Source organism: Papio anubis, chromosome 7 (genome assembly GCF_008728515.1).
Source record: "Papio anubis isolate 15944 chromosome 7, Panubis1.0, whole genome shotgun sequence".
In the NCBI taxonomy this organism is placed as follows: Eukaryota; Metazoa; Chordata; class Mammalia; order Primates; family Cercopithecidae; genus Papio; species Papio anubis.
In genome coordinates this window covers 10,006,760-10,034,472 of record NC_044982.1, presented here as the reverse complement: position 1 = coordinate 10,034,472, position 27,713 = coordinate 10,006,760, and the positions used below count along the sequence as shown (strand labels likewise).

At 35.4% G+C, this 27,713-nt stretch overlaps 1 protein-coding gene across 13 annotated transcripts in view; it reads left to right on the top strand.

Annotated features, from left to right (window-relative positions):
* The window catches only part of PAPOLA (poly(A) polymerase alpha), a 63,485-nt gene that overhangs the window by 15,899 nt on the left and 19,873 nt on the right, over window positions 1–27,713 (top strand). For all 13 annotated transcript variants that reach the window (XM_031667865.1, XM_031667862.1, XM_017961517.2 and 10 more), the window contains 14 exons: window positions 1,260–1,433; window positions 2,244–2,310; window positions 6,811–6,892; window positions 8,937–9,046; window positions 9,465–9,518; window positions 12,626–12,737; window positions 13,460–13,549; window positions 13,640–13,778; window positions 15,339–15,411; window positions 16,741–16,861; window positions 17,830–17,914; window positions 22,758–22,811; window positions 23,291–23,410; window positions 24,684–24,793. In XM_031667865.1, the coding sequence (XP_031523725.1) occupies window positions 1,260–1,433; window positions 2,244–2,310; window positions 6,811–6,892; window positions 8,937–9,046; window positions 9,465–9,518; window positions 12,626–12,737; window positions 13,460–13,549; window positions 13,640–13,778; window positions 15,339–15,411; window positions 16,741–16,861; window positions 17,830–17,914; window positions 22,758–22,811; window positions 23,291–23,410; window positions 24,684–24,793 (1,391 nt within the window). The remainder of the gene's footprint in view (window positions 1–1,259; window positions 1,434–2,243; window positions 2,311–6,810; window positions 6,893–8,936; window positions 9,047–9,464; window positions 9,519–12,625; window positions 12,738–13,459; window positions 13,550–13,639; window positions 13,779–15,338; window positions 15,412–16,740; window positions 16,862–17,829; window positions 17,915–22,757; window positions 22,812–23,290; window positions 23,411–24,683; window positions 24,794–27,713) is intronic.

Genomic DNA, 27,713 nt, shown 5'->3' with positions numbered 1-27,713 from the left:
ATCTCAGCACTTTGGGAGGCAAAAGGGAGCAGATCACTTGAGGTCAGGAGTTTGAGAGCAGCATGGCCAACATGGTGAAACCCTGTCTCTACCAAAAATACAAAAATTAGCCAGGTGTGATGGCATGCACCTGTAATCCCAGCTACTGGGGAGGCTGAGGCAGGAGAATCAGTAGAACCCGGAAGGCAGAGGTTGCAGTGAGCTGAGATCGCACCACTGTACTCCAGCCTGGGTGGCAGAGTGAGACTCCATCTCAAAAAATAAAAAGTAGCTGTGTGTGTGTGTGTGTGTGTGTGTAAAATACATTTTTTTTTTTTTTTTTTTTTTTTTAGTAGAGACGGGGTTTCAACATGTTATCCAGGCTGGCCTCAACTCCTGGGCTCAAGCCTTTCTCCCACTTCAGCCTCCTGAAGTGCTGGGATTACAGGTGTGAGCCACCACACCTGGCCTATAAACACTTAATTTCTTAAGGAATGGAATTTGGAAGAAATAACTAATCCAGATTTGGGGTCTTTCCTTATCATATACTTGGTTTTGTATGTTATTCAACTGTTAGTTTAAAAATATTGTGTTGACTTTTTGAAGTTAATTTAATGAAAAAAATTATGAAAAAAGATTGAGTCAAATTTATTTCCAAAGCATTTAAAGCATGCTATGCCTTTTTACAAATTTGGAACTTATCTTAAGATGGATAAAAATGTAGCTGTGTGTGTGTAAAAGAAACCTTTTAGACTAGCATCATTATTGAAGTGTAAATCTCTTAAAAAGATCATTAACAAGCCTAGGGTGAATACAGTTCTTTCCCTTCAAATTTTGTTATGCTATTTGCTTCATTATCTATGAACTTCGTTCATTGTGAGTCGGATGCCAGGTTTCATTTGGGGAATGTCTTATATTGGTAAAATAACATTTTTGTAGCGTGTTTATCAATGTTTAAGAAACAGATTTTGGCTTATTTTCAAGAGGTGAAATTTTACAGAAGTTTACTATATTCTGGATAGTGTTTTCTCTAGCAGTGTATTTGGTCTGGATTCTAACTTAGGTGTTTAAGTAGTGACAGAGTTAAAATCCTTGGGGTAGAATTTTCTCTTTTTGGTCACTTGCTTTTGGTCACTTTTTGTCATAAAAATTTTGGGGGTATTGCAGGGAACCAATCATGTTTAGAAATGTGTGTTACTAAATTAGTTTTTCTGGTCATGCTGATTTGTTTCAAATTGTAGAATTCTTTTGGGAGTAATTTTATCCAATTTTTTTTATAGTCCAGTTACAACACAGGGATCACAACAAACACAGCCGCCACAGAAGCACTATGGCATTACTTCTCCTATCAGCTTAGCAGCCCCCAAGGAGACTGACTGCATACTTACACAGAAACTAATTGAGACATTGAAACCCTTTGGGGTTTTCGAAGAGGAAGAGGAACTGCAGCGCAGGTAAACAGATATTGTGTATTTTTTTAACTTGGAAATTTTTATTGATGTTAACATAAACTGATTTTGAGGCATTCTGTACTCACTCAGAAGGCCAGGGTTATTTGCCCAGATCTATATATCTGTTTTAGAGAAGAGCGATACTTAAGAGAGAAAACTTTTTTTTGTTTTTTTGAGACAGAGTCTTCCTCTTGTTGCCCAGGCTGGAGTGCAATGGTACGATCTTGGCTCTCCACAGCCTCCGCCTCCTGGGTTCAAGCGATTCTTCTGCCTCAGCCTTTCGAGTAGCTGGAATTATAGGCACCCACCACCACCCCCGTACCCGCCACCACGCCTGCCTAATTTTTTGTATTTTTAGTAGAGATGGGGTTTCACCATGTTGGCCAAGCTGGTCTTGAACTCCTGACCTCCGGTGATCTGCCCGCCTTGGCTTCCCAAAGTGTTGGAATTACAGGTGTGAGCCACCATACCCGGCTGAAAACTTTATTTTCTACATAGAGTTCTCTTCCCTTAATTTTGATGTTGTTTATTTTTAAAAGCAATAATTCTGATTTTTTAATGCTTTTGGTTATTATAGTACTGAATTGTCTGGAGAAAGAGGAATACCTTACTCAGTGTAACAGTGCCCGTATATATATAGAGAGAGAGAGAGAGAGCGCGCGCGCGCGCGCGCAAAAGCACGTGCTAACTACAATATACTGTGTTTCTGATCACTTAAAAAATCATAATTTAGGAAGAATGCCTATTTAAAACTTTGAGAAACTTAATCAGTAATGATCTGGAATACTTGATTGATAATTGTTTTATCAACAGGATTTTAATTTTGGGAAAACTAAATAACCTGGTAAAAGAGTGGATACGAGAAATCAGTGAAAGCAAGGTAAGGCAACTTTTTTGTGTATAAAATAATTGGTATATAGCCGACTGAACACAGCAAATGTCTTATGTAACCTGTCCTTATTTGAGTAGATTTAGAGTCTTTAATGTGGAGTCAATTTTAGACTATTGATAACAGATTTTACATTACTTTTCTAGTTAATTTGGAAGCAGGAAAAACTGAACTGAGTTAAGCAATTTTTAAAAATAAGTACTGTTTGTTTGGAACATTTGAAAACTGAAACTCAGTAATTGTAAACTGCTCACACTCTTCGCAGAAATGATGGATGTTTCTCTAAAAAGGTGCTTTAAACGTTTGAGAATCTTGTTGCCTTTTAAGAAATTCTGCCACAGTTTTTAAAAAAGATTTTCAGGTATTTTTCAAACTGAATATTTGTTTATTTAGTGTTTTTGTTTTTAAGAGACAGGGTCTTGCTCTGTCGTTCAAGCTGGAGTGCAAGTGACACCATCATAGTGCACTGTAACCTCAAATTCCTGAGTTCAAGCAATCCTCCTGGCCTTAGCCTCCCAAGTAGCTGGGACTATAGGCATGTCCCTTCGCACCTGGCTAATGGTATATGTAGGGTCTTGCTTTGTTGCCCAGACTGATCTCAAACTCCTGGCCTCAAGCAGTCCTCTCACCTTGGCCTCCCAAAGTGCTAGCATTCCAGGCATGAGCCACTGCCTGGCCTATTTAGTTTTCTATAATAACATTCTTTGTCCTTTTTTCTTTCTTTATTGAAACAGAGTCTCACTCTGTCACCCAGGCTAGAGTGCAGTGGTGCCACTGCAACCTCCACCTCCTAGGTTCAAGGGATTCTCATGCCTCAGCCTTCTGAGTAGCTGGAATTACAGGCGGGTGCTACCATGCCCAGCTATTGTTTTTATTTTTAGTAGAGATGGAGTTTCTCCATGTTGGCCACGCTGGTCTTGAGCTCCTGACTTCAAGTGATCCGCCTTCCTTGGCCTCCCAAAGTGCTTGGGATTACAGCCGTGAGCCACTGCACCTAACCTCTTTCTTTCTTTCTTTTTTTTTTTTTTTTTTTGAGACAGTCTCACTCAGTCGCCCAGGCTGAAGTGCAGTGGCACGATCTTGGCTAGCTGCAACCTCTGCCTCCCGCATTCAACTGATTCTCCTGCCTCAGTCCTTCAAGTAGCTGGGATTACAGGTGTGTGCCACCATACCCAGCTAATTTTGTATTTTAGTAAGGATGGGCTTTTGCCATGTTGACCAGCTGGTCTCAAACTTTTGGCCTCAGATGATCTGCCCACCTGGGCCTTCCAAAGTGCTGGGATTACAGGTGTGTTCCCAGCCTCTTTTTTTTTTTTTTTTTTTGAGACGGGGTCTCCCTCTGTTGCCCAGACTGGAGTGCAGTGGCATGATCTTAGCTCACTGTATCCTCTGCCTCCCGGGCTCAGGCGATCCTCCCACCCCAGCCTCCCGAGTAGCTGGGACTATAGGCGGGGGTCGCCAAGCCTGGCTAATTTTTTGTATTTTTTGTAGAGATGGCTTTTCACCATGTTGCCTAGGTTAGTGTCAAACTCCTGGGCTTAAGATATCTGCCTGCCTTGGCCTCCCAAAGTGCCAGGACTACAGAGGTCAGCTACTGCCCCGGCCCCTTTGAATTTCTAACTCTTCATTATGAATACTTGTACATACAACTCATAAGTACATGGCTAGGATTCTTCTGGTAGAGAAAATGTTTTTGTAGAGTTGTATATGGAGTTTGACCCATTTAAAAAAATAACATAAATAGTGGTAATTTTTCCAGGGTAGTGCAAAATCCATGTTTATAATATAACTGAAAGGTTGAAAAGAGAACCAAGGGTAAAGGAAAAATTTCATAGAGCAGGGAGAAGAGGGTGTCATCTTAGAAGAAAAGTTGTAGTCTTTTGGTTTTAGTCAAATTTATAGTACTGTTTGCTTAAAGCAATGTATATGTATATTTCAAAATAGAAATTAAACTTCAGCAAATGTAGTATTCTAAATTGTGGACTTTATGTACCACGTCTTTCTTACTGATTTTAGTTTCTAATAGAAAATAAGATTTTTTGGGGGGTATGTTTGACATCTAATACTCTGAACTTTAAAATGAAAAAAAGATTTTGCAAGTGAAAATGTTTTTCCATGACCTGAATTAAGAAATCTTAAATTTCTGGGTTACAATGATGATAATAGGGATAAACATACTAATATCTATAAGTGTAGTTTATAATATACTAGTCACCAGCCACGTATTTAAATGGAAATTAAAATTAATCAAAATTAAACATTCAGATTCTTGACTACACTAGTTACATTTCAGGTGCTCAACAGTGATGAGTAGCAGTGACAGAATGTTTACATCCTTGCAGAAAGTACCATTGGAGAGTATTCTTCAAAAGGTTGTTATGTCTTAATAGAGAAGTCTGTGGACCAGTGTTTTAAGATAGTTTCTACTTCATCTCCTTTGTAGGCTACTTCTGCACACATCTTGCTGGCTAATTTTAAATAACCAGGTCAGCGTTGCCATTGAGGTTTTAAAATATCTAAACAAAGGAAGACAAAGGCTTTGCTTACTTTTAAGAAATACAACATTACAGCTGGGCACCAGTGGTTCACGCCTGTAATCCAACATTTTGGAAGGCCGAGGCGGGCTTATCACGAGGTCAGGAGTTCAAGACCAGCCTGACCAACATGGTGAAACCCTGTCTCTACTGAAGATACAAAAATTAGCCGGGTGTGGTGGTGTGCACCTGTAATCCCAGCTACTCAGGAGGCTGAGGCAGGATAATCACTTGAATCCAGGAGGCAGAGGTTACAGTGAGCTGAGACTGTGCCATTGCACTCCAGCCTGGGGGACAGAGTGAGACTCTGTCTCAGAAAAAAAAAAAAAAAGACAGCATTACATACATAACTTGTCTATTTTCTATAGTGATGATTAAATATGCTCTTAAAAAACATTCTGATCGCTTTAAAGAAAAAGATTATATTCAATGATTTTTACCAAATATCACAAAGCATATTAGAGTATTTTTTTAATCATATCAAAAGTGACTTGAAAGCCAATACCAGCCATGCGCGGTGGCTCACGCCTATAATCCCAACACTTTGGGAGGCTGAGACGGGCCAACTGCTTGAGCCCAGATTGAGACCAGCTTGGGCAACATGTGAAACCCCGTCTCTACAAAAGATGTTTTAAAAATTAGCTGGGCATGGTGGCGTATGCATATAGTCCCAGCTAATCAGGTGGCTGAGGTGGGATCTCACTCTTTAGAACTTGTCTTTAGGGTTTTTTGGAGTATGAAATAGCACTTCATTTTATGTTCTTTTTTTTTTTTTTTTGAGGGGGTGGGGAGGTGGTCTTTTACATGTTTTGGTACTGAATAGATACTTTATTATACCAAGGAGTTAGGTAAGAGGAAATATTGACTAAACACTTACTAAAATTGTTTTTGTTTGTACAGACCTTGTCATTCTTATGAGCAGGGCCATTGAATACTAAACTGTAAAACCTGGGATTTTACACTAGTGCCAGGGCTAGGAAGGCAGTTTTTGAATGCTTTCTCCCTCTTCCTGATGACTCTACTCTTTCTGAGTAAGAAAAGTAAATTTAGCTGTTTCTAAATTACTTCACCAAAGCCTTTTGGAAATCTAAAAAACTAAGCAATTATTTACCAATATTGGCTTTCTCTTCTCTGCTGTGCTGTCCCCTTCCCCTTCCCTTCTTTGCCTTCCTCTTCTCTTTTTTTGAGACAGGGGCTCACTCTGTCGCCCAGGCTAGAGTGTAGTGGTGTGATCATGGCTCACTGCAGCCTCGACCTGTAAGACTCAAGCAATCCTCCCACTTCAGCCACCTGATTAGCTGGGACTATATGCATACGCCACCATGCCCAGCTAATTTTTAACACATTTTTTGTAGAGACGGGGTTTCACATGTTGCCCAAGCTGGTCTCAATCTGGGCTCAAGCAGTTGGCCCGTCTCAGCCTCCCAAAGTGTTGGGGTTATAGGCGTGAGCCACTGCGCGTGGCTGGTATTGGCTTTCAAGTCACTTTTGATATGATAAAAAAAATACTCTAATGTGCTTTGGGATATTTGGTAAAAATCATTGAATATAATCTTTTTCTTTAAAGTGATCAGAATGTGTTTTTATTATACTCTAAATTGATGATTCATTTTATGTACAGCATCTTTGTCATGAATAAAGTCCCTGATTCTAATGTGCTCCTGTGGGATTACGTGATCTTCTCAATCACAGTCTTCTTTATAGCAGTTTCTAGAAATACGGCAAAAATCTAACAATAAAGAATTAACTTCTTTAAAAGTTGAAAATTGTTTGAATTTCAAATATGATTGATCTGAGGGGCTGGTATTTTTAAAGAGCTTTTATAGATTTTGAATACCCTTTATATAAATTTACACTGTAATCTTTCTTGGGATCCACTCCCCCACCCAAGTGTAGTGTCATTTGAATAGTTGCCCTTGTGCTCCACTGGCAAAATAACCATTTTTTGTTTCAACAGAATCTTCCACAATCTGTAATTGAAAATGTTGGAGGAAAAATTTTTACATTTGGATCTTACAGATTAGGAGTGCATACAAAAGGTAAGTTTTATTTCATTTTTCCTAGAAAGGGACCCTTTAGTTCTTAAACATGATGACATACCCATCTCAGTTACTTGTGTATCATATAGCTTAGGCTTGCGTGGAAGAGAGAGTGCTTTGAGGAGTCTAAATTTTCAGTAAGAAAGATGTAAAATAATGCTGACTTCTATATCGCCACTATCCAAAAGTAGTATTAAGATTAAATAAAATTAGCTTAGTGTGGAGACTCATATCTATAATCCTAGAACTTTGGGAGGCCGAGGCAGGTGGATTGCTTGAGCCCAGGGAGGTCAAAGCTGCAGTGAGCTGTGATTGCACTGCTACACTTCAGCCTGGGTGACAGAACAAGACCCCGTCTCAAGAAACAAAAATAAAAAAAAAATTAAAAATTCAGAGTTTCAGTAGAGGTAGCCGCATTTTATATGTTCAGTAGCCACATATGTCTAGTGGTTACTGCATTGGAAAGTACAGATATAGAGTAGTTTTTCTGTTGGAGAGCTCTTTTGGACAGTGCTGCTATCTACATGTATATCATTTTCCCTCACCAGCAGAATATCATTCTGGAAATAGAACAAAAATGAATCCCAGCTTTTAAGAAAACCTCGTGGATGCCCCCGCTAATACCTTTATAGACAAATTATAAAATATAGCTAGGCAAAAACCCCAAAAATGTGTGTTCATAGCCATTGATAATCAGTTAATAGTTTATACTTGTAGTTATTTCCTCTATGCAGATAAATACACAATAAAAATGTTACCACGGCAAAGAACATTTATTGAGCTTCTTTTCTTTCACTGAGCACTGGGATCTTCATTATCTTATTTAGTTCTTCCAGTATTGTTATTCTCACATAACAAACAGAAGCCTGAGACTAGAAGAGGCAGTAAAGCTTGAACAGTTCTTCTCAGCCTTCTACTGGCAGGGTAGTGACAACTCACACATCCTGAGGCTCTACTGTCTTTGGGTCTTGCTCTGTTGCACAGGCTGGATGCAGTGGCACAGTCTTGGCTTACTGCACCCTCCACCTCCTGGGCTCAGGTGATTTTCAGACCTCAGCCACCTGAGTAGCTGGGACTACAGGCACACGCCACCATGCCTGGCTAATTTTTTTATTTTATTTTGGTAGAGACAGGATTTTGCCATGTTGCCCAGGCTGGTCTCAAACTCCTGGGCTCAAGCCATCCACTTGCCTTGGCCTCCCAAAGTGCTGGGGTTACAGGCATGAGCCACCACGCCCAGCCGAGGCTGTATTCTTTAACCATGAACTGTATCTGCCAGGTTAGTGTTGTCTGTTTTCTAGTATCCTTCCCTTTCTCCATCTCCCATCACTCTGTCCCATTAGTACATTACTTTTGATATATCCTGTGTGCTATACAACCTTCCTCCTGTTCTTGAATATTCTATTATAATAAATAGCTTTCAGAGTCATACCTCAACATCTTGGCTTTTAGGAAAATGACTGTTGACCTGATTCCACATTAATCTCTCCCTTTTGTGACCCCAATTAGTTGATTTTAATTCTCCTTTTTAAAATTCTGCCTATGTACTCAGTGCTGGCCTCTTATCAAGCACTGAATTAATGACAAATATTTTACCATTGTCTACCTCTTTGGATTCTTCTGCTTGAAGTTTATTTTGTAGGTCCCATTTAGGGGCCTGGTAGAGAGCGTATAAGCACTAAACACATAGTACATAGAGGAAAACTATGGTTTTGTTTAACCAATGAACATGGCTATGACTAATGACATCAAGATGTTGGGTGTATGTTTGAATAATTCCCTCTCCATGAAAGTACTTGCTGAGCCGTCTTTCTTTGGGCTCCCAGTTTATCTGGGCCACTATAAATAGAGGATGCTGCAGGATCAAAATACACCCCATCAATTAAAATCATGTTTGTCCTCCATTGACTGGTAATTTTTAGTAAGTTTCTAGAAGCTCACCAATATGTTAAACAGATTCTCAACATCAAATACTACCATGATAGGATGCAAAATAATTTTCTTGTAATATTAATTAGTGGTTGATGGGCTTAATTTTTTTTAGGTGCTGATATTGATGCGTTGTGTGTTGCACCAAGACATGTTGATCGAAGTGACTTTTTCACCTCATTCTATGATAAGTTGAAATTACAGGAAGAAGTAAAAGATTTAAGAGTGCGTAAATGTTCGGGGTGTAATGGGAGGAGTTATGAACTTTCATTTAGTCAGTTGAGTGAATTTTATGATACAGCCATCATTTATTGAGTTCTTGCAGTTTACCAAACCCTTCTAAGCACTTGGCATATGTGTTTGTGTTTTATTCTTTACAGCAAGTGTAAAATTATAAACTCATTAACAGATTAGGAAATTGAGGCAAACAAAATAAATATGAAATAATCTGGCTGCAGTCATACATCTGATGAGTGGGTGAAATCAAATGTTTGAACCTTGATTTCTGATCTGATTTGTCCAATTCAAGAGCTCAGCCTTAAAGCTAGCTATTTTTGTGTCAGGTGTTTTGCTAACGTACTAAAACTAGTAGAGGCCTAAAATGTAGTTTCAGAGACCCTAAACTTGTTTACTTTTCTTATAGGCTGTTGAAGAGGCATTCGTACCAGTTATTAAACTCTGTTTTGATGGGATAGAGGTAAGGTATAGTTCAAATTGACAGTTCTTGCTATGTGCTGTCACTAATTTTGATTGATATAGGTTAAAAACTTGGTTTATTTTAAAGTTTACAATTAGTAGTTGGTTGATATTAACGATTAAGGCTTTTAAATGGAAGTGACTGCCTGTTGTTTGTAGAATATACCATTTTAAGTCTTTTTAAAAATGCCAAGTGAAGTTTGGAGCTAAAACAGAAGTAATGAAACCTTAAGATTGAAATGCTATTACAAAAAAGTTTTTTTGGTAGCTTTTCCATATGCCAGTTTTGTGTGCTTTTAGTCTCATTAAGGCAGTAGCATAATGTATTTTTGCAAGTAACACTTTGCTTTGACTTCATTTAAAAATTGGGAGGAAAGTGTCAGTGCTGAAATGTTTTCCAATAGGGGAGGATTTATGGACTCAAATTCTTGAGATGTTCATTTCTTCTTGCTGTTTCCGTGTGTGTAATTAAAGTGATGAGAATAAAGTTGACAGTGAAGCAGCTTTAGTAATTCATTACTTTTGCTGTACCGAATGGTACTGGAAAGTCACAGATAATAAAGTGAAGATTGTAACAGTTTGGAAACTGTAAGAGAAATAATTTATTGAAGCTGGGCACAGTGATGTGCACCTATCAGGAAGCTGCTGCAGGAGAATCTCTTGAGCCCTTAAATCTAGCCTGGGCAACATAGCAAGACTTCATCTCTTTAAAAAATAAAAAGATAAATCACTGTTGTGCTATTTTGCAAAAAAAAAAATGGCTGCATCTAAGGTTGCTGCGTAAGATGCTCAACTCTGTATTTTATGAAAAGTCAAGTGACTGACCTTAATAAGTAGACATAAAATGTTACATTTGGTAAGAGATTATGAAGTTCATGTAGTTTTGATTTACTGTCAGTGTTTTAAGTAAATGTAAAAATAATCTGTAATATAAAGTATAAGGTGATGCCTCATTTTCCTTAAAAGAATATTACTGACAAAGAGGACATTTTTTTGGAAGGAGACCTGACCTAACTTTGTAAACGTTACAGGATCGAGATGGAAAGTTAGATGGCTACTTAAAGCATTTAATGTGTTAGTTTTCTATTATACATGCTGTATTAAAAAATAGTATTTTAGGAACATAATATTTTAGGAAATTTAGTAATCATTTTCACATTTCAGTATTTTTTGAAGTAATTCCATCCTTTAAAAAATGTGTCAGTATTATTACTGAGTTGTTTTTTCAGTTATCTAGTTTTATGAGGCTATAATCTTTATTTCTGTCCAAATTGCGGAAGATACTAGACTTTGAAATCTGTTCTTTTTCATTGGACAGTTTATCCTAGACCACAGGTACTTATTTGTGTAACAGTACAATTTTTTTTTCTGCAGGTGTGTTTAAATGATATTTTAAAATGTGCTCCTAAAATAATGCTTTTTAAAAAATGATCTAATAGCCGGGCACAATGGCTTATGCCTGTAATCCCAGCACTTTGGGAGGTTGAGGCGGGTGGATCACGAGGTCAGGAGATCGAGACCGTCCTGGCCAACACGGTGAAGCCCTATCTCTACTAAAAATAGAAAAAAGTAGCCGGGCATGGTGGCGTGCACCTGTAGTCCCAGCTACTCAGGAGACTGAGGCAGGAGAATCACTTGAACCCGGGAAGAGGAGGTTGTAATGAGCCAAGGTCCTGCCACTGCGCTTCAGCCTGGGTGACAGAGCAAGACTCTGTCTCCAAAAAAAAAAAAAGTGATCTTATAAAAGGCTTGTTTACAGCAGCATCCGCATTTTTGGAACCATGATATCATACCCTCAGGGATAACTACCAAATCTGTGCTGTTTCTTTGCACTGTTACCTTTCCTTTAGAAAAGAAACAATTTTGTCAGCTGAATTCTATGTCTTCAAAATTAGCCTTAACTCTGGTTGTTTTAGACTGTACTTTCCCCAGTGTTTTTGTTTTACTTAAAACTCAATTGGAAAAACATACTGTAGTATTATAGACATAGAAGTTCTCAGATACAAAGAAACTCTCTTTATTGAGAGTTACTTTTGGCTAAATATAAGGATGCTTGCCTTATATTTGAGTACTTTTAAGTTCTCGTGTAATGAGATCTCCCCTTACTGAGAAGTATTTTTGGCTAACTATAAGGCTATTTGCCTAAATTTGGGTACTTTTTAGTATGTAATCAGTTTATAATTCATATAGATGAAGAACTAAACAGCTAACTTTAATTCAGTGTATGTATTTAGTAGACTTAGTATACCCAGTAGATGGATTTAACAACCTTAATAATTGTGATTAAAGTGACAACTGGGTATTTGTACATTTCCATTTCTGTTTTAAAAATATTGCCTTTTTTTTCCTCCCCTGAGACAGGGTCTCCCTTTACACAGGCTAGAGGCAGTGTTGCAATCACAGCTCACTGTAGCCTCAGCCTGGGCTCAAGGGATCCTCCTACCTCAGCCCCCCAAGTAGGTGGGACTACAGACACTTGTCACCATGCCTGGCTAATTTTTAAATTTTTTTGTAGAGATGGGGCCTCACTATGTTGTCCAGGTTGATTTCGAACTTGTAGCCTCAAGCAGTCTTCCTGCCTTGGCCTCCCAAAGTGCTGGGACTACAGGCGGTAGCCACCATCCCCAGCCTATATTGCCATGTTTTAAAATTATCTGGTTAAAATACCCATGATACGAAATAATATAGTTTGGACTTTTGGAGGGACATTGTCATGTTCCCAGATAATGAAAAGATCCTGGCTTTAAGGATAATTAAGTTTTTGTTTTGCTGTTTTGAGTCAGAGTTTTACTCCTGTCACACAGGCTGGAGTGTAGTGGCACAGTTTTGACTCACTGCAACCTCCGCCTCCCAGGCTCAAATGATTTTTCTGCCTCAGCCTCCCACATAGCTGGGACCACAGGTGCGTGCCACCACGCCTGGCTAATTTTTTTTGTATTTTTTTTATAGAGGTGGGGTTTCACCATGTTGCCCAGGCTGGTCTTGCTCAAGTGTTCCACCTGCCTCAGCCTCCCAGAGTGCTGTGATTTTTTTTTTTTTTTTTTCCTTAATAGAAATGCCTTAAAAGTAGTTTGACAGATATGGATTGTTGTTTTGTTTGTGTTTCAGATTGATATTTTGTTTGCAAGATTAGCACTGCAGACAATTCCAGAAGATTTGGATCTACGAGATGACAGTCTGCTTAAAAATTTAGATATAAGATGTATAAGAAGTCTTAACGGTATGAGAAAGCCTACTTCCTTTTGTGTACTTCAGTTTTTGTCAGATATTAGTTATTTTTACACAAGTTTTGTATTGAAGCTTTTTATAGCTATATTGTTAACACAGTAGTGAGTTAAATAAAATGTACTTTGCCTAATAAACTACAGAAAGAGTATGTAGTAGTTTATTTCACTCTTACAGTATTTTATACTGTATTTCTTCTGTCATTAATGGTATTCAGGACACTTGAAAAGACCATCTGGCTTTTGTACTCTGTTGCTAGTGATTTAGGTTTCATGGCCTAACCCTAATTAATTTTGATCCTGTTATTCTTTAGTAATGCTTTCAGCATTGCTAAGATCAGAAGGACTACTTTGGTACAATTTTATATTAGCATAGCTTGTTACTGTGCTCTTGAAGAGCAATTCTTGGAAACTTGAGTGGATTAAGTCTTCCTCAGTATATGTGGAAAGTTTTAATTGTGAGTCTAAAATTCAAAATTAGGCAGGTTACAGTTTACTTTGGTTTCTTTGGTCAGTGCTTATGATAGGAGATAAATGCTTTAGTTTTTTTTTCCCCTCTTAATTGAATTAGCTTTACTGGTTCTACGAAATGAAAATTTATGTTTACTTTTAACTTCAATCTCAGAAAATTTGGAAGCATTACCATTAAACTTTTGATGATTTAATGTTCTGTTTTTTTTGTTGTTGTTGTTTTGTTTTTTTTACCCCTATTAATTAGGTTGCAGGGTAACCGATGAAATTTTACATCTAGTACCAAACATTGACAACTTCAGGTTAACTCTGAGAGCTATCAAACTATGGGCCAAACGTGAGTTGAGAATTTGTTGGCTGGCTTATTAGAAATGTTCAAGCTTTTGTTCAACACTAACTTATCTTTTTGCTTTTCCCTTATCAACAGGCCACAACATCTATTCCAATATATTAGGTTTCCTCGGTGGTGTTTCCTGGGCTATGCTAGTAGCAAGAACTTGCCAGCTTTATCCAAATGCAATAGCATCAACTCTTGTACATAAATTTTTCTTGGTATTTTCTAAATGGTATGTGTTTAGATTATATTAAAATAAAATTGATTGTAGACACTGAAGTTTAGTCTTATTTCTATAACATTTCTGCAGCTGGTTTCAGATTCAAATTTTAGTTCATGATGTAGTCATGTAGGCAGCCTTGGAGATCACATTGTATTTAAAATGGCAAACTGAAACTCTATTTCTTTTCCCTAGTTTGGCCAGGATAGTAAGGCAGATTCTATTTGTGCTTCCTTGCATAAACTTACCCCTGAATAAACTCTGAATTTTAGCAGCTAAGATCCAATTTATTGATAGGTTGGGAAATCGGTTACTATACTTTTGGATAAAAGTTGTACACACCACCTCTTGCACTCTTTGAATCCTCTGTCAGTATAGGCCATTAGTTTCTTGTGATTGTTTTTTTTCTTTTTGCTTTCAGCATTTATTTTGGCCTAATATTAAAGATACAAATTTTCATAAGAGGCTTTTAAAGAATAAATTAACATTAAGTGCTTCAGGACAAAAAAGGAATTTGAGATTAGTCATTAACCCAGGAGAGGTTTTTTTTTTCTTTTTTTAAAGTTTCTTCATTTCATTTCCACATTTGTCAACTATGATTTAAGAAAAAATAGGATAAAAGATTACTGCCATTTTATATTAATTGCCTTGGCCCAATAGGTGAGGGTTCTTGGTTTTTAATCAAATTAAGATAAATCGTCCATTCCTGTTCTTACGAACTCCTGCTCCTCCCTCTGCAAAAGAGATGTTCTTTTCTAGTAATTTTATAAAAATTAGAGTTATTTGAGACCATTTAGAACTGTGTTCAACTGGAGGAAAAATAAAAAAAAATTTAGAACCATGCCACACTTTTCAGTACACATTCTGGCTGTTTGGGGATTTAGTAGCACTAATAACCAGGCGTGATAAGATTAAAGAATGTCAGAATTTCTCTTAATGCTACACATATATAAGCAACTAATGTTTTTAAGAAGCTAACCTTGATGTTAAGAATGGCAGGTGTTCTCCAGTTTTTACCTCTTTCATATGGGACCAAAGTAGCTAGTATATGGAACACATATGAACGTGTGTTTATGCCACCCAAGTTTTACTACTATACTTGTCTTTACGACTTTTAAGTCATGAATCCTTATTAATTTTCATAATTATTCATACCCTTTTGCCTGTGATCAGAAGTAACTTTTAAAATTATCAGTTGACTTTGGATGGAACTAGTATAAAGGCAGGAATTTTGTCTTTCAGTGGAGATTTATTCTGTTCAAGGTTGAAGTGGACACATCATTATCTTAGGATGGTACTTCTTTATTTAAATAGTCCTTTAAAGTTCTTTGAGTGGCAGAGAATATATTTTGTTTCAGTCTGAGAAGGCTACCAGATGATTTCAGTTCATTTCATAGTTAGGAGAAAAAGATTTTTGAGTAGTCTAATGTCGTCAGAAAGGAATAAAACGTTGTATGTACCAAGAAGGCAGAATGAAGAAGGATCACATTCACAAATGCTGTATGTTTAACAAAATACGTTTAGATGGTAATATCCAATAGTCTTATCAAGTGCTACAATCTTTTTAAACAGGGAATGGCCAAATCCAGTGCTATTGAAACAGCCTGAAGAATGCAATCTTAATTTGCCTGTATGGGACCCAAGGGTTAGTGTATTATTTTTTCCCCTACCAATTCACACTGTGCAATAACAAGTAAAAATCATCTGCATAAACTCCAGGGAGACTTCCAGCCTTTTACTTATGAGTGGTCATGTCCGTATTACACTTTCTTTTAGATAACCTCAACTATAATTGTCCTCAACTATAATTGATGTGAGAAGCATAATTATGTACCCTGTAAACCACATTTAATTGTACATAGTTTTTAATACAGATTTTACTAACATTTTAATTTATTCTATATAGAACTACCTTGTAAGTCAAAGTTGTGTGGGCATTTGTGCTTTTAAAAAAATAAAAGGATACTAAAAATCCCTGTATTTTTTTATTTTATCTAAGTATTTTGCTAAAGTTGGGTTGTTATAGGAAAGCTGTTACTTAATGTTTACATGTGGCATATAACTTCTAAGCAGTCTCACTTCAATTACCATGATGTAATTGTAAAAAAAAAAATTGGTTTAGGTTATTTTAGAGATTATAAAAACATGGTTGGGCTAAAGAAGACCTTCCATTCTGTTTCTTGGGAAGTTACAGCATTTACCACTTACTCATTGTAAATGTTAACAACATGCACTTTATAAACTGATAAAAGAAATTTAGGTTTGAATAAGATTTCCTAAGTTTATGAAATCCTATTTTTCTAAATTTATCTTACTGCAATATCAAAAATTTTAAATTCTGTTGAATTACATCAAGCTATGCATTTTCAGGTTTTCCAAACCTCAAGGCATTTACTTTTAGAGGATGTGAATTCACAACTTCCTTTGTGGAAGTGTGCCACTTAGCTGATATACAGATTTAAAATGAACAGTATAGCATTTCATTATCTCCTAACATTTCAACATGGATAATGTAGTTTCACTGTGTGTTAATAAGCTTGAACTCCTTAATAGTTTAAGGGTATAGTAAGAACTTACGTTTCTATCTTGTTGAAAATTAGCTTTACAAAACATATTGTAGCATGACATGTCTCTAAAGGTAATTGTATGTGCATCCCTATTTCTGTTGTTGAATAAAGAAAAACTAAACATCAATAGATTCCCAAGCAGAACTTTTTTGTTGTTGTTCAGCCAGGCACACTTTCTAGTAAGGTTGCCAAAATCCAAATTGAAACAGATCATTAGTTTAGATGAAATCTCTGATTCTATAAAAAATTCCTATAAAAACAATGTCTCTACATGGTTTTTCTTTCTCAACTCCAGCTATGAATGAAATAAAAAATATAATCATTGGTTCAGTTTAACAAGGGGTAAAAAGCCCAAGTATCTGTTGCATATGTACTTGAAGAAACTGATTGGCTGTTGTTGTATGTAGGTAAACCCCAGTGATAGGTACCATCTTATGCCTATAATTACACCAGCATACCCACAACAGAACTCCACGTACAATGTGTCCGTTTCAACACGGATGGTCATGGTTGAGGAGTTTAAACAAGGTAAGTGTTTATCCTTATGCTCTGATTTATACACGAAGGATTTACATACCATTGTAGACCCGGTAGTCAACTGTGCAACTTAAATTGAAGGATTCACTGAAGTGGATTTTGGTGTTCATTTATTACAGTATATATTTGAGAACTGCAAAAAATTCCTTTTAGGCAATTTATGTTTTATAACAAGTTGGAAGATTAACCAACAGTTAAAACCAGTAGGCTGGTTTAGTTCCATACTATTGCCTTGTAAAATTATAAATGATGACAGTTTGTCTACACTGGTTGAAATGAGAGATGTTTAGCAGGCTGCGTACTCCTGGGAAAGAACTTTGAGCAGCAATGGGGCCAAACCACCCAATTAGATTCCATTATTTTTTGGAGGAACCTTTTAACTTTTGAACCTACTTGTGCTGTTAATTTGAAGGTATAGCTACTACCAAATAGTCTTTGAGAGAAGTGAAACAAGATTGGTTTGACTGAAAACAGTGGTTTGACTGAAAACAATGAAATAGAATCAGCTGTTTGACTACTAGCTTTAAATTTACACATTTAAAATTCCTGAGTATTTTATGCTTTAGTTTCATCTTTAGTCTAAAGAGGCCCATCAAGGGAAGATGCCTCTATCCCTTTAGAAACAACAGGAAAACTTATTTTTAGAAAGGCAAGAAACAAAGTATATTGGAAATTTTTCCTTCTCGGGTAACTGGAGTGTTTAAGAAAGGTCATTCTATGAGCATGGCATTTTAGAATAATCGTACTTTACCAGAAACCTGGTTCTGAGAATATCTTCCAGCTTTTTAAAAAAAGTATGTATGTATATAAGAATATGCTCTAAAATCATAAGCTAAAACTATATATGTTAAAATTCTGGTTTTAGGATTATAGTGAGTGCATGTAGTATGATTAAGATTATGTAAAATTCTAGATTATAGACTGAAGTATGCAAACATTTTAATATGTTTTTAATTTAGGTCTTGCTATCACAGATGAAATTTTGCTGAGTAAGGCAGAGTGGTCCAAACTTTTTGAAGCTCCAAACTTCTTTCAAAAGTACAAGTATGTATTTTAAGGCATGTCGGACATGTTGCTCTCTTAAATAATGGTTTAATGGTAGCACATATGAGCTTTCTTCTTGCTGGATTAATGTTTTGGATTTTCCTTTAAACATCTGTAGAATTTTCTTTCCTGTCACAAGGACATACTGTTTTTAGTGAACTCCTTAGTTTTTTTTTGGTTGTGGTAATGAATGTGAAGCCCCTTTGATTTTTCTGCTCCATCTAACTGAGCTCCTGCTACGTTTGTAGCAACATCAGTTCCGTAGGCATACCTCAGTCATGACAAAAACAGTACATCTGTATAGTGGCAAGTGGATGCATCCTGAAAATCTGTAGTTAATAATTCTCTACTAAGACACAGTATTTTCATCTAATTCTGGAAACTCGTTAATCACTAAGAATCTTTAAAACAAAGACAAAGCTAATAAAATGTCAATATATATTCAATTAAATGTTTTCAATAGTTACAGCACATTATTGGCCTGCCATTTTCCCCCAATTGTTAATAAAACCCCTTCAAATATTTCTACAACTAGCTTTCATGAATCTAAGTGGGTGTTAATAATTTTAATTAATGGTTTAATGCCTTAGTACAGGTTAAAAGCTTCATTAATTGTGTTAGTTTTGATGAAAAATGTAAGTTATCATCTTATTTAAAAAAAACAGGCAAACCACAGGCTTGCACTTTTATTTGCCCTGGGCTGAAAATGTGCCAAAGTCCCACTTACATTTTTTTTTTTTTTTTAATGCTTGAAACTTTTCTGACCATTTGATCTTGTGTTGGATTGTGTTTTGTAATAATCTAAGCAGGATTGCTTTATGCTATTCCCCAATTAAAAGCAAGAATGATGACCTCCATGATGTCTCTGTGTTTTGTTTCTGTATCTTTTGCATGAGAAAGCAGTAACGAGCCAGTAAGGAAGCACTGTGTTGTCAGTAAACGTTAAAGTAGCATGACCATTAAATACTCTTATTTTATTACAACTTCCCCCATAAATTGTGATTTCTGTTTGACAGATAATTTTTCTTTGTTTTTATTTTAACTAATGTAGAGGAAGTACCTTGGAACATTTACACTAATAAACATGTATATAGATACTTTTAAAACTTGATACACAGGAGACACAGTTACATGTAAGGAGAATAATAAAGGAATTGGTTTTACAGGAAAGTATTAGTACCCCTTAATTCCTGGAATCAATGATGAAACTAGATTCAAACTTTGTTCTATTCACTTTCTTATAGGACTGTGATGGGGCTTCTTTCACTTTAAGAAAGATTAATGTTTACATTGAACAAACCTTAATGTCATTTTATTCAAATTCACATTATTAGCACTTTGGTGCTTTTTCTAAAGCTTGCTTACTGTTTCTTTTAAAAGTTTTAAACTATGCTTCAGTCCTTGCTGGATAGTACCTATAAGTTCTTTGACTGGTTAAAAGATATATTACTAATCTTCACTGAAGTTTTTGTGAAACAATCAAATTTTTTTAGGTTATAAAAAAGGAAGCAGCAACAAATAGAGGAAATTACATCAGGAAAATTTACATTTCTGCTGAGTGTCTTCTGAAAACCTTTGAAATATGACAGTGGGCTATTTTTATCCATACCAAATTCTATTTATATTTTTAATTGTTCTCCAGAAATTTGCGTCTAAGATAAAGTGATGACTATCATTAGGCTTTTGGAGGTATTCACAGATTTGAATTTTTAAAAACATCCTCATGTAAAATACCCCAAAGATTGACTGTACAACCAAATGGAAATGTTTAGTCTTCCCATAAGTCAGAGTTGATTCAATCTTATTTGAGGCATATCATGAAATACTGCCTGTTGATATGTGTAGGATTTTAAATCATGTGAAATATACCTGACATTCTTGGAAGGAGCCAGAACCATGGAGAAAAATCTCATTTGTCTTAAAAGGCAAACTAATCATCTTCCAGAAAGACATGTCAGTGTTCCTTAACAAAAAGGGGTAACATTGTTTTGTGAAATTTTTGGAGTTCTAAGAAAAACAGTTTTTTAAATGCCGCCTCTGAGACAATTCGAGTTAACAAGTAACTAGCAGTAAATCACTGACATTAGGAAATGTGAATACTTACTTCAGGTGTTAGATTTCACTAGGAATAAAGGAAAAGTATTAGGTAAACCAGTGTATTCTCTAAGGTGCAAGATGATTTTATAATTTCATGTGTATATATAGTAACCTTAAATTTGTTTAAAAAAGTTAAAAACAGGAAACTAAATCTTGGTCTTGAATTACGTAGAGACTTACAAACATTTTTGACTAAGATGTGCCAGCTTTTTATTGTATGTATCTGAGTTATCTTCCCAGGTGAGATGAAATGGTCTTCAAGAGATTCACTTAGAGAATTTGTTTTGCAAATAGCAGTTAGGTAATACAGTAACTAAATTAATTGTTTTTAGGGCACTTTGCATAAATACTAATTATTTTGGGATATATTTTTATAGTTAAATTTACTTTTAACTATTTTAAACTATTTTTATTGGAAACTGAATTTTTTTTTAATTTGGGGAAAAGGTAATGGCAATTGCATTAAGACTTCAAAGTCTCACATGGAGGCATTTGAGCATCATAAACATGACAGTTTAAACATGGCACTTGTAAAATAGGGGATCGTTTTTTGGTACATCAACAAAATGTAGCCTAATTTAGATGTACATGTACACTAGGTTTCTGTGGTCTGATTGGGACCTTAAGAATTGAGTACCAGTCCTGGTTTTAAAAATTAAAAATAGAGATGTTTAGAGAATGCAGTTGGAATTTTGTTTTGTAAATAAATTCCTAATGACTCAAGATATTTGCAGGTTATTTTTTATTAAACTTAACTATTGCATTTTATATCTCTCAACTCAAATTTGTTTAAATGTGGCTGAGTAAAGGACATTTAACTTCAGCGTAAATACTTGTTAGAATTAACATTTCTACCTATATGTGAATATTTGCATTTGTGTGTAAGATATGTACAGAGTAGGTACTCTTTCCCTTTTGGATTTCGGTAAGAAGTAATGTTGAACTCTAGGATTCAGAACTTTGAATTGCCAACAAAACTGTGTCCAAATGGATTGTGTATTTCCTCTTTATAAATAAAGAACATTGTATATCATTTAAGGTTTTGTTGAAGACTAAGGTGGTTATTAAGAATTTCCATTTTAATAATGTGTTGTAAGAGTGATTTAGAGACTGCGGGAGTTTTGTCCCTGCCCTTAGATGGACCCAGACAGCTTTGTGTTTTTGTGTACGTGCCTGATTTCTGTACTTCATTGTCTCCTGTTATAAGTTGCTGTACTTTTGTGAGAGAGCTCTTTCTGCATGTTCTGTACCTTTTTTTTTTTTTTTTTAAACCAGTTAGCCATTTTTAATATTTTAGGGACCTAGAAATCAGGTTACTGAGCTTGTTAGGATTTTGATTTAAGAGCATTTGGAACTCCGAGTATGGATTTTTCTATACATAAAATACATGAATTTTTAATGCTTTTATATGACTTTTGTTGACTTATTTGGGCCATCTGTGCTTGCTCATGTATTTGACATTTTCCAAATAATGCTGAGCAAATTAAACTGGTAAAGGAAGTATTGGTTTGTAGGGGTTTGGACTGCATATTCACATGGCTCTATATTCCTTGTTTTTTATATATCTATCTCTGTTACCTTAAGTTTATAGACTTCAAGTTAACTCCATTGAACTTTACATACCTCTGCCAGTAGAATGTGTACTATTATCCCATTTTACAGACGATGTACACAAGACTTAGAATTGCCTAGGATTACATAGCTGTGAAGAATTGAAACCATTTTTCAAATACATTTTTTTAAATAGGTTTGGTAGTTTTTTCTCTGGGTCTAGGTCAGATTTTTGCTCTTGGTTAGAAACTACACTTATAAAATGTGTTAGAAAGTATTAGGTAGACTTTTCAAAGAGTAAAATAATTTTAAAATTTTGGTGATACTGCTACTTTTGAAACTAGTATCAATACTTATGAATACTAGATGATGTCAGTTTGCTTTTTGCTGTAGAGATTCTGGTGTGAAATTTGGCTCCCAGCACTGGGTACTATAGAAGAGTATATTGGATTGAACTTTTTTAGTCTTAGAAAACTGAATCATAGTAGTTACATTTGAGTTGTAAATAGTTTTAAAAAGACTTCAGTATTTATTTGATCATGATGCTATTTTCTGAAGTGAAAACTTGGCTTTTGTCTAATATGAATGGGATTGAGTTTTGGATAAAAATCGGATTTCTTTGTTGCTGTCATGTTAGTGATTTTTTTTTTCTTTTTTGATTATAGAAACGTATACTGTTAATTGGGAAAAAAATCACAGGGCCTAACTGTAGTATTTAGTTTAATTTTCACTACTGTTTAATTTGAATTTAAAAGCATGATGTGTTCGATACTGTTTTTAAAGTTACTGTTGTAGTGTGTGTATTTAGTGATAAATTGTTGTGTCTAAAGCCATGGTGTTTTGATTCCATTGAAACATTTTTAAGTAGATTATATTTTAGTGAGCAACTCTTTAAGGCAGAGCACTCAATCGGTGTCATTGAGCAAAACTATTAATGCTTATTTATACTTCTTCAATTAAGCTGCTTTTCGGTAATTATTCATAAAGTCACTGCTTTTTTCAGAAGAATTAAACTCACTAGTAGTTAGAAACGTGGAATTTAGCATATATGATTTTATGTGCATATTGAGATTGTAGTGCCCCTTGCTAAATTGATGTGGATCTATAATTGTAAGGAAGCTTATTACTTTATGGTCTAATATCCAGCACAAAACATGTAAATAAAATAAATAGCATGTTGTCTTTATCTTCAAAGGCATTATATTGTACTTCTAGCAAGTGCACCAACAGAAAAACAACGCCTAGAATGGTGAGTATAAGAACAGACTTTACAGAAAAAGCAAACTTCAGAATGAATCACATAGCCACTGAACACAGTAGGAGATGGGAGGAAGTCCTTAAAACTTCTAGTTTGGTTTGATTTGTTCACAAATGGAGCTGCTTTACTGTGTGTAGTGAAAACATAGAAATCAGGGGATCCATATGCAACTTATTTTTTTGTTTGCTTTTTAGAGATCCATGCATCATTTCTTAATTGTATATTTAAATTGCACTTACAGCTTGTTTTTCTTAAAATTTCTGTGGGGAGAACTTTTGCAGCCTTGCTGGCGTGAATGGAGTGTTTCTTGGCTCTTTTTTCCCTGTTGTTTGGCAATTTGGGGTAGAACTTAAGGCTTCTGATTTTATTTGTGGGAGTTCAGCCAGTTGAAATGCCCTGGTATGTGCATTTTTTTATTTATTTTTAAGTTAACCAAAACTTTTTGTTAATACTAAGTGACATTTGTTCAGGGTGGGCTTGGTGGAATCAAAAATCCGAATCCTGGTTGGAAGCTTGGAGAAGAATGAATTTATTACACTGGCTCATGTGAATCCCCAGTCATTTCCAGCACCCAAAGAAAATCCCGACAAGTAAGCCCTTTTCTAATTTAATTTATTCTTCCCATTTCCAATTTTTATTCATAGACGCTTTTACAGGCAATTTTTATAACCAGTATCACTATTCTGTTGACTACATATGGCTAATAGACAATTTAGAACTTGTAACTTAGTTTTTCTGATCAGAAACATTGAAAAGAAAGACTGTTTTATGAGAAAAATCAGCACACATTTTTTTTCCTGATATTCTTCCAGTGATGAGGTGCCTATTAGCTAGAGTTCACATTCTACAGTTTTCCGTTAATACTGTCTTTACCATTCCTTCTTAATATTTTCTTCTCCTGTTTTGTACAGTAGTTGTCAGAATAGCTGGTATACCATACATCAGTCTTTGCTTTTTATCTTAATTTTTTGTTAAAAGGGAACAAACATTTTGATATGAACTTATAAAAATCTGATTTATGCTTGATTCTGGACTGTTGAGAAGCTAACGTACGTAAAAGCAGAGTCAGTTTGCCTTTTTAGAGGTCTTTTATTTATATAGGTCAGTTGCTGATTTGATTGCTTGCTGTTAATATGAGACTAGACTATACTTTGTTGCATTGGAGAGTTGGAGAGTACTAGTAATAAGCTTATTTTAAAAAATAAAGCAGCATTAAAAAAAGATAAGTGGAAGGATCATTAAATTTGTGTTACACAGTATTCTTAATGATTATATAGATGTTTTAAATTTTGTAATTATATGATGAGTTTTTTTACATTTTGTGGTAATTCTAATCTTAATTATTATGAGACTGTTTGATGTTCCATTCAGTAGATACACTGTTAAATGTTCAAAAGTAGCTAAATCACAAATTACTCCTGGTATTATGCTTCTGTTCATGTGGCCTTTTAAAATGAATTTTTGAAGTTTAAGAAATAGCTATTAAGTTCTAGTTAAATTTCTGTATTTAGAAAATCCTTTTTTTCCCAGACTTTCTAAAAAGTCTTTTTCCTTCATTAGTTTAAAGATAATTTTTCTTTGATTTCAGTGGATTTGGTTCTTTAGAATCATCATTAAGGACATTGACTATCAATGTACAGTTAATAAGACTGTATTTCTCCTGGATCTCTGTTTATGTTGTAGTAGGAATATAGAGGACAGGTGTCGGTGAGAACTTTGCATTTTGATGGAGCTTGGGCTTAGAACTTTTAGTTTGCTCATACATTTGTATTACAAGTTTTTCCATGTCTCAGATTGTCAGCCACATTGATAGCTACGTTTTCATGAAATCCAGATAAACTATGGTAATGCTCTTCTTTGCAGGGAAGAATTTCGCACGATGTGGGTGATTGGGTTAGTGTTTAAAAAAACAGAAAACTCTGAAAACCTCAGTGTTGATCTCACCTATGATATTCAGTCTTTCACAGATACAGGTATGTCTTTACTTGGATAATCAAAACACTTCAGTTCTTGCATATTTGAAATTGTCTTGATGCACACCATAGTGATATTTACAATAATTATTGAAATTACTTGCGAATATTGAACTGTCATCAGAATAATGGTTTTGTATTAGTCTAATACAGATTGAGTATTCCTTATCCGCAATGCTTGGGACCAGAAGTGTTTAGGATTTTTTTCAGATTTTGGAATGTTTACATTACACTTACCAGTTGAGCATCCCTAGTCTGAAAATAGGAAATTTTAATACTTCAATGAGCATTTCCTTTAAGTGGCATGTTGGCACTCACAAATTTTTGCATTTTGTAGAAGTTTCAGTTTCAGATTTTTGGATTAGTGATACTCAACCTGTATATACATGATTTTTCGCTATTGTGGCAACCTTAAAGTTAAGTAGAACCATTCCAAACTTGACTTCTCCTTAATTTCCTAAAAAATGGGAAACAACTTGAATATATGGTTGTCTAGACTGAATCTGTGTCTGACTGCCTTCATCATCTTGAACCTGAGAAATCAATGAAGCGTAACTTGTGATGACCTGGAGAAATTTTCCTACTATGTCTCAAATACAGATTCAAATGTTAATGCATAGGTGGGAAATAGGCTGATTTAGTGTAGATTTCAGATTGACCTGTACTCTAAGATGAAAGGTAGTTCATTTTAACTAAAGACCAAATGGTGGATGTAGTTGAGAGAATGAGTCTATATGTAGGTGCACAACTTTTCATGGGAATGGCGAATACTACACATAGGGACAACTGCACATCTACTTTAAGGACTAATCCTTTTCTCAGACACTGTCCTTCTCTCTCCCATTAAAAAAAATCTAAGTGGCATTTTTATTCACGATGAGGAGTTTTCCCTGGAGAACATATAGACTTAAAATTAAGAATTTTTTTACCTAGTTACAGGAGAGAAAAAAATTAGTGCCAGTTTGTTAAAAAATCAGTATCGTGCACTAACTGTGATACAAAGGAGAAAATAAAAGGAAAAGAATATGTATTTCAATATGTCACTGCTCAGATACAATGACGCTAGAAGATAACTTAAGTGTCAAGTGATTACACTTTATGTGGATTCGCTAGCAGTGTGACATCTATAAATTCTGATCAATACCGGTGTTGTCTGTGGTGATTCAGGTATCACCAGCAGCGTTAGCATTGGTGACCTTGTAAGAGTGAAAGTTGCAAATAAAAAGAGACCTAATTTTGATATGCTTGGTGGTAGTTGTATTCCTGGAAATTTCAAATTAAAATACTCCGTTTTTTGTTTGTTTTTTTTTTCTTGTTTTTTATTTTAAATACTCCATTTTTAAAATGTAGAATTGAAGTGATTTCTTGTTTAAATAATTGCTAAGTAGGTTTTTTGTGTTAGGAATGTAGGAAGGACATGGTATAATTCTGTGTTGGGTAGAACTGTCCACGTTGAAGGATATATATATATATGTTTCTAGCCATAGTACCTTTTAATCAATACAACAACAAAAAGACCTCTACAGATTTTTAGAATGTCGTATGTAGGGTGATACTCCACCTGCTGAACACCACAGAAGTATTTTTTCCTGAAGTAAAAATTCTAATGTTAACTTACTTATGAACTAGTAAGTCATGGATACCTACCTGGATTAGAAATTTGTTCTGTATGTTGCGTTCAAATTAAGATGTTTATCAAAGATTACACTAGTGAACCATCAAGATTTTCAAGGATGTTTTAGATATTTTGGGAAGGAAAATTTAGTTGTCCTGTATATTGAAACACTTTAATCCAATACTTTATGGGATTTTAAAAGAAAATAGATTTCACATATTCAGCACACAAATGTTCACTCCCAACCCCTACCAGTTTCTTTTCAAGTAATTTTGGTTGTTCAACCTAGACACCTTGGAATCAGTCTTTGACCCTACTCCATGTTAATCCATTATAAAATCTTTTTGCTTCCTCTTTCAGAATATATTGAGGTTTCTGCTACTTAGTACTAATCCCACTGTTTTTACCCTAAGTCCTAGCCACTATAGTGCTGTTGGATCACTGTCATTGCCAAAACTTTCTCTTTTGCGCTCACGCCTTCAGCTGTTCTTACCTAGAGTCCAAATGATATTTTTAAGCCAGATCATGTCTTGCCTGCTTAAAAGCTTTGAGTATCTGAGTATCTACTCAGAATAAAAGTCCAAGTCCTTACTGTGGTTTGCAAACTTCTGCCTGATCTGCCCTTTTCATTATGTCTGTGACCTTACCTCCTATTATAAGTTCACAATCCTTTATTTGTAAGTTTTGGAGCCAGAAAGGTAATACAGTTAGTAATATACCCATTGAGGCCTGGAGCGGTATTTGGTACTGAAAGACAGTATCATTTCTGCAGGGAACCATTGATACTCACATGGAGCAAAAGATAAAGACCAAATAGCCACAGCCACAAGTAGTTCAGAACAGGGTTTGTTACTAGATGAATTTTGTTTCCTATCTTAGAAAAACGTGTGTGTTGGGAGTTTTTAGGATTTTAGAGTTGCACATAAGGGATTATGGATTTCTACTTGTCATCTTCTCCATTGGCATTTTTGTTGTTTCTCAAATGTTCCAGGCATTTTCTCCTGCTTAGGGCATTTTGTTCTTGATGTTTGCTCTCTCTGGAATGCTATTTCACCAGGTACTCTCAGCTTACATCCTCATGTTCATTTAAATCTTCAGTCAGATGTCAACTCAGTTTCCAGGCTGAGCTTCCTATCCTACTCCTTGTGTGGTTTTTCTCAGTAATACTTATCATCATCTGACATGGACTGTAGTTTAGGTTTTATTTTTTTCTTGTTTATTCTATTCTCCCTACTGTAATGTAGACCCTTTGAGGCTACATTGGTCTTTGTTCACTGCTTATCTCCAGTGTCTAGAACAGTACGA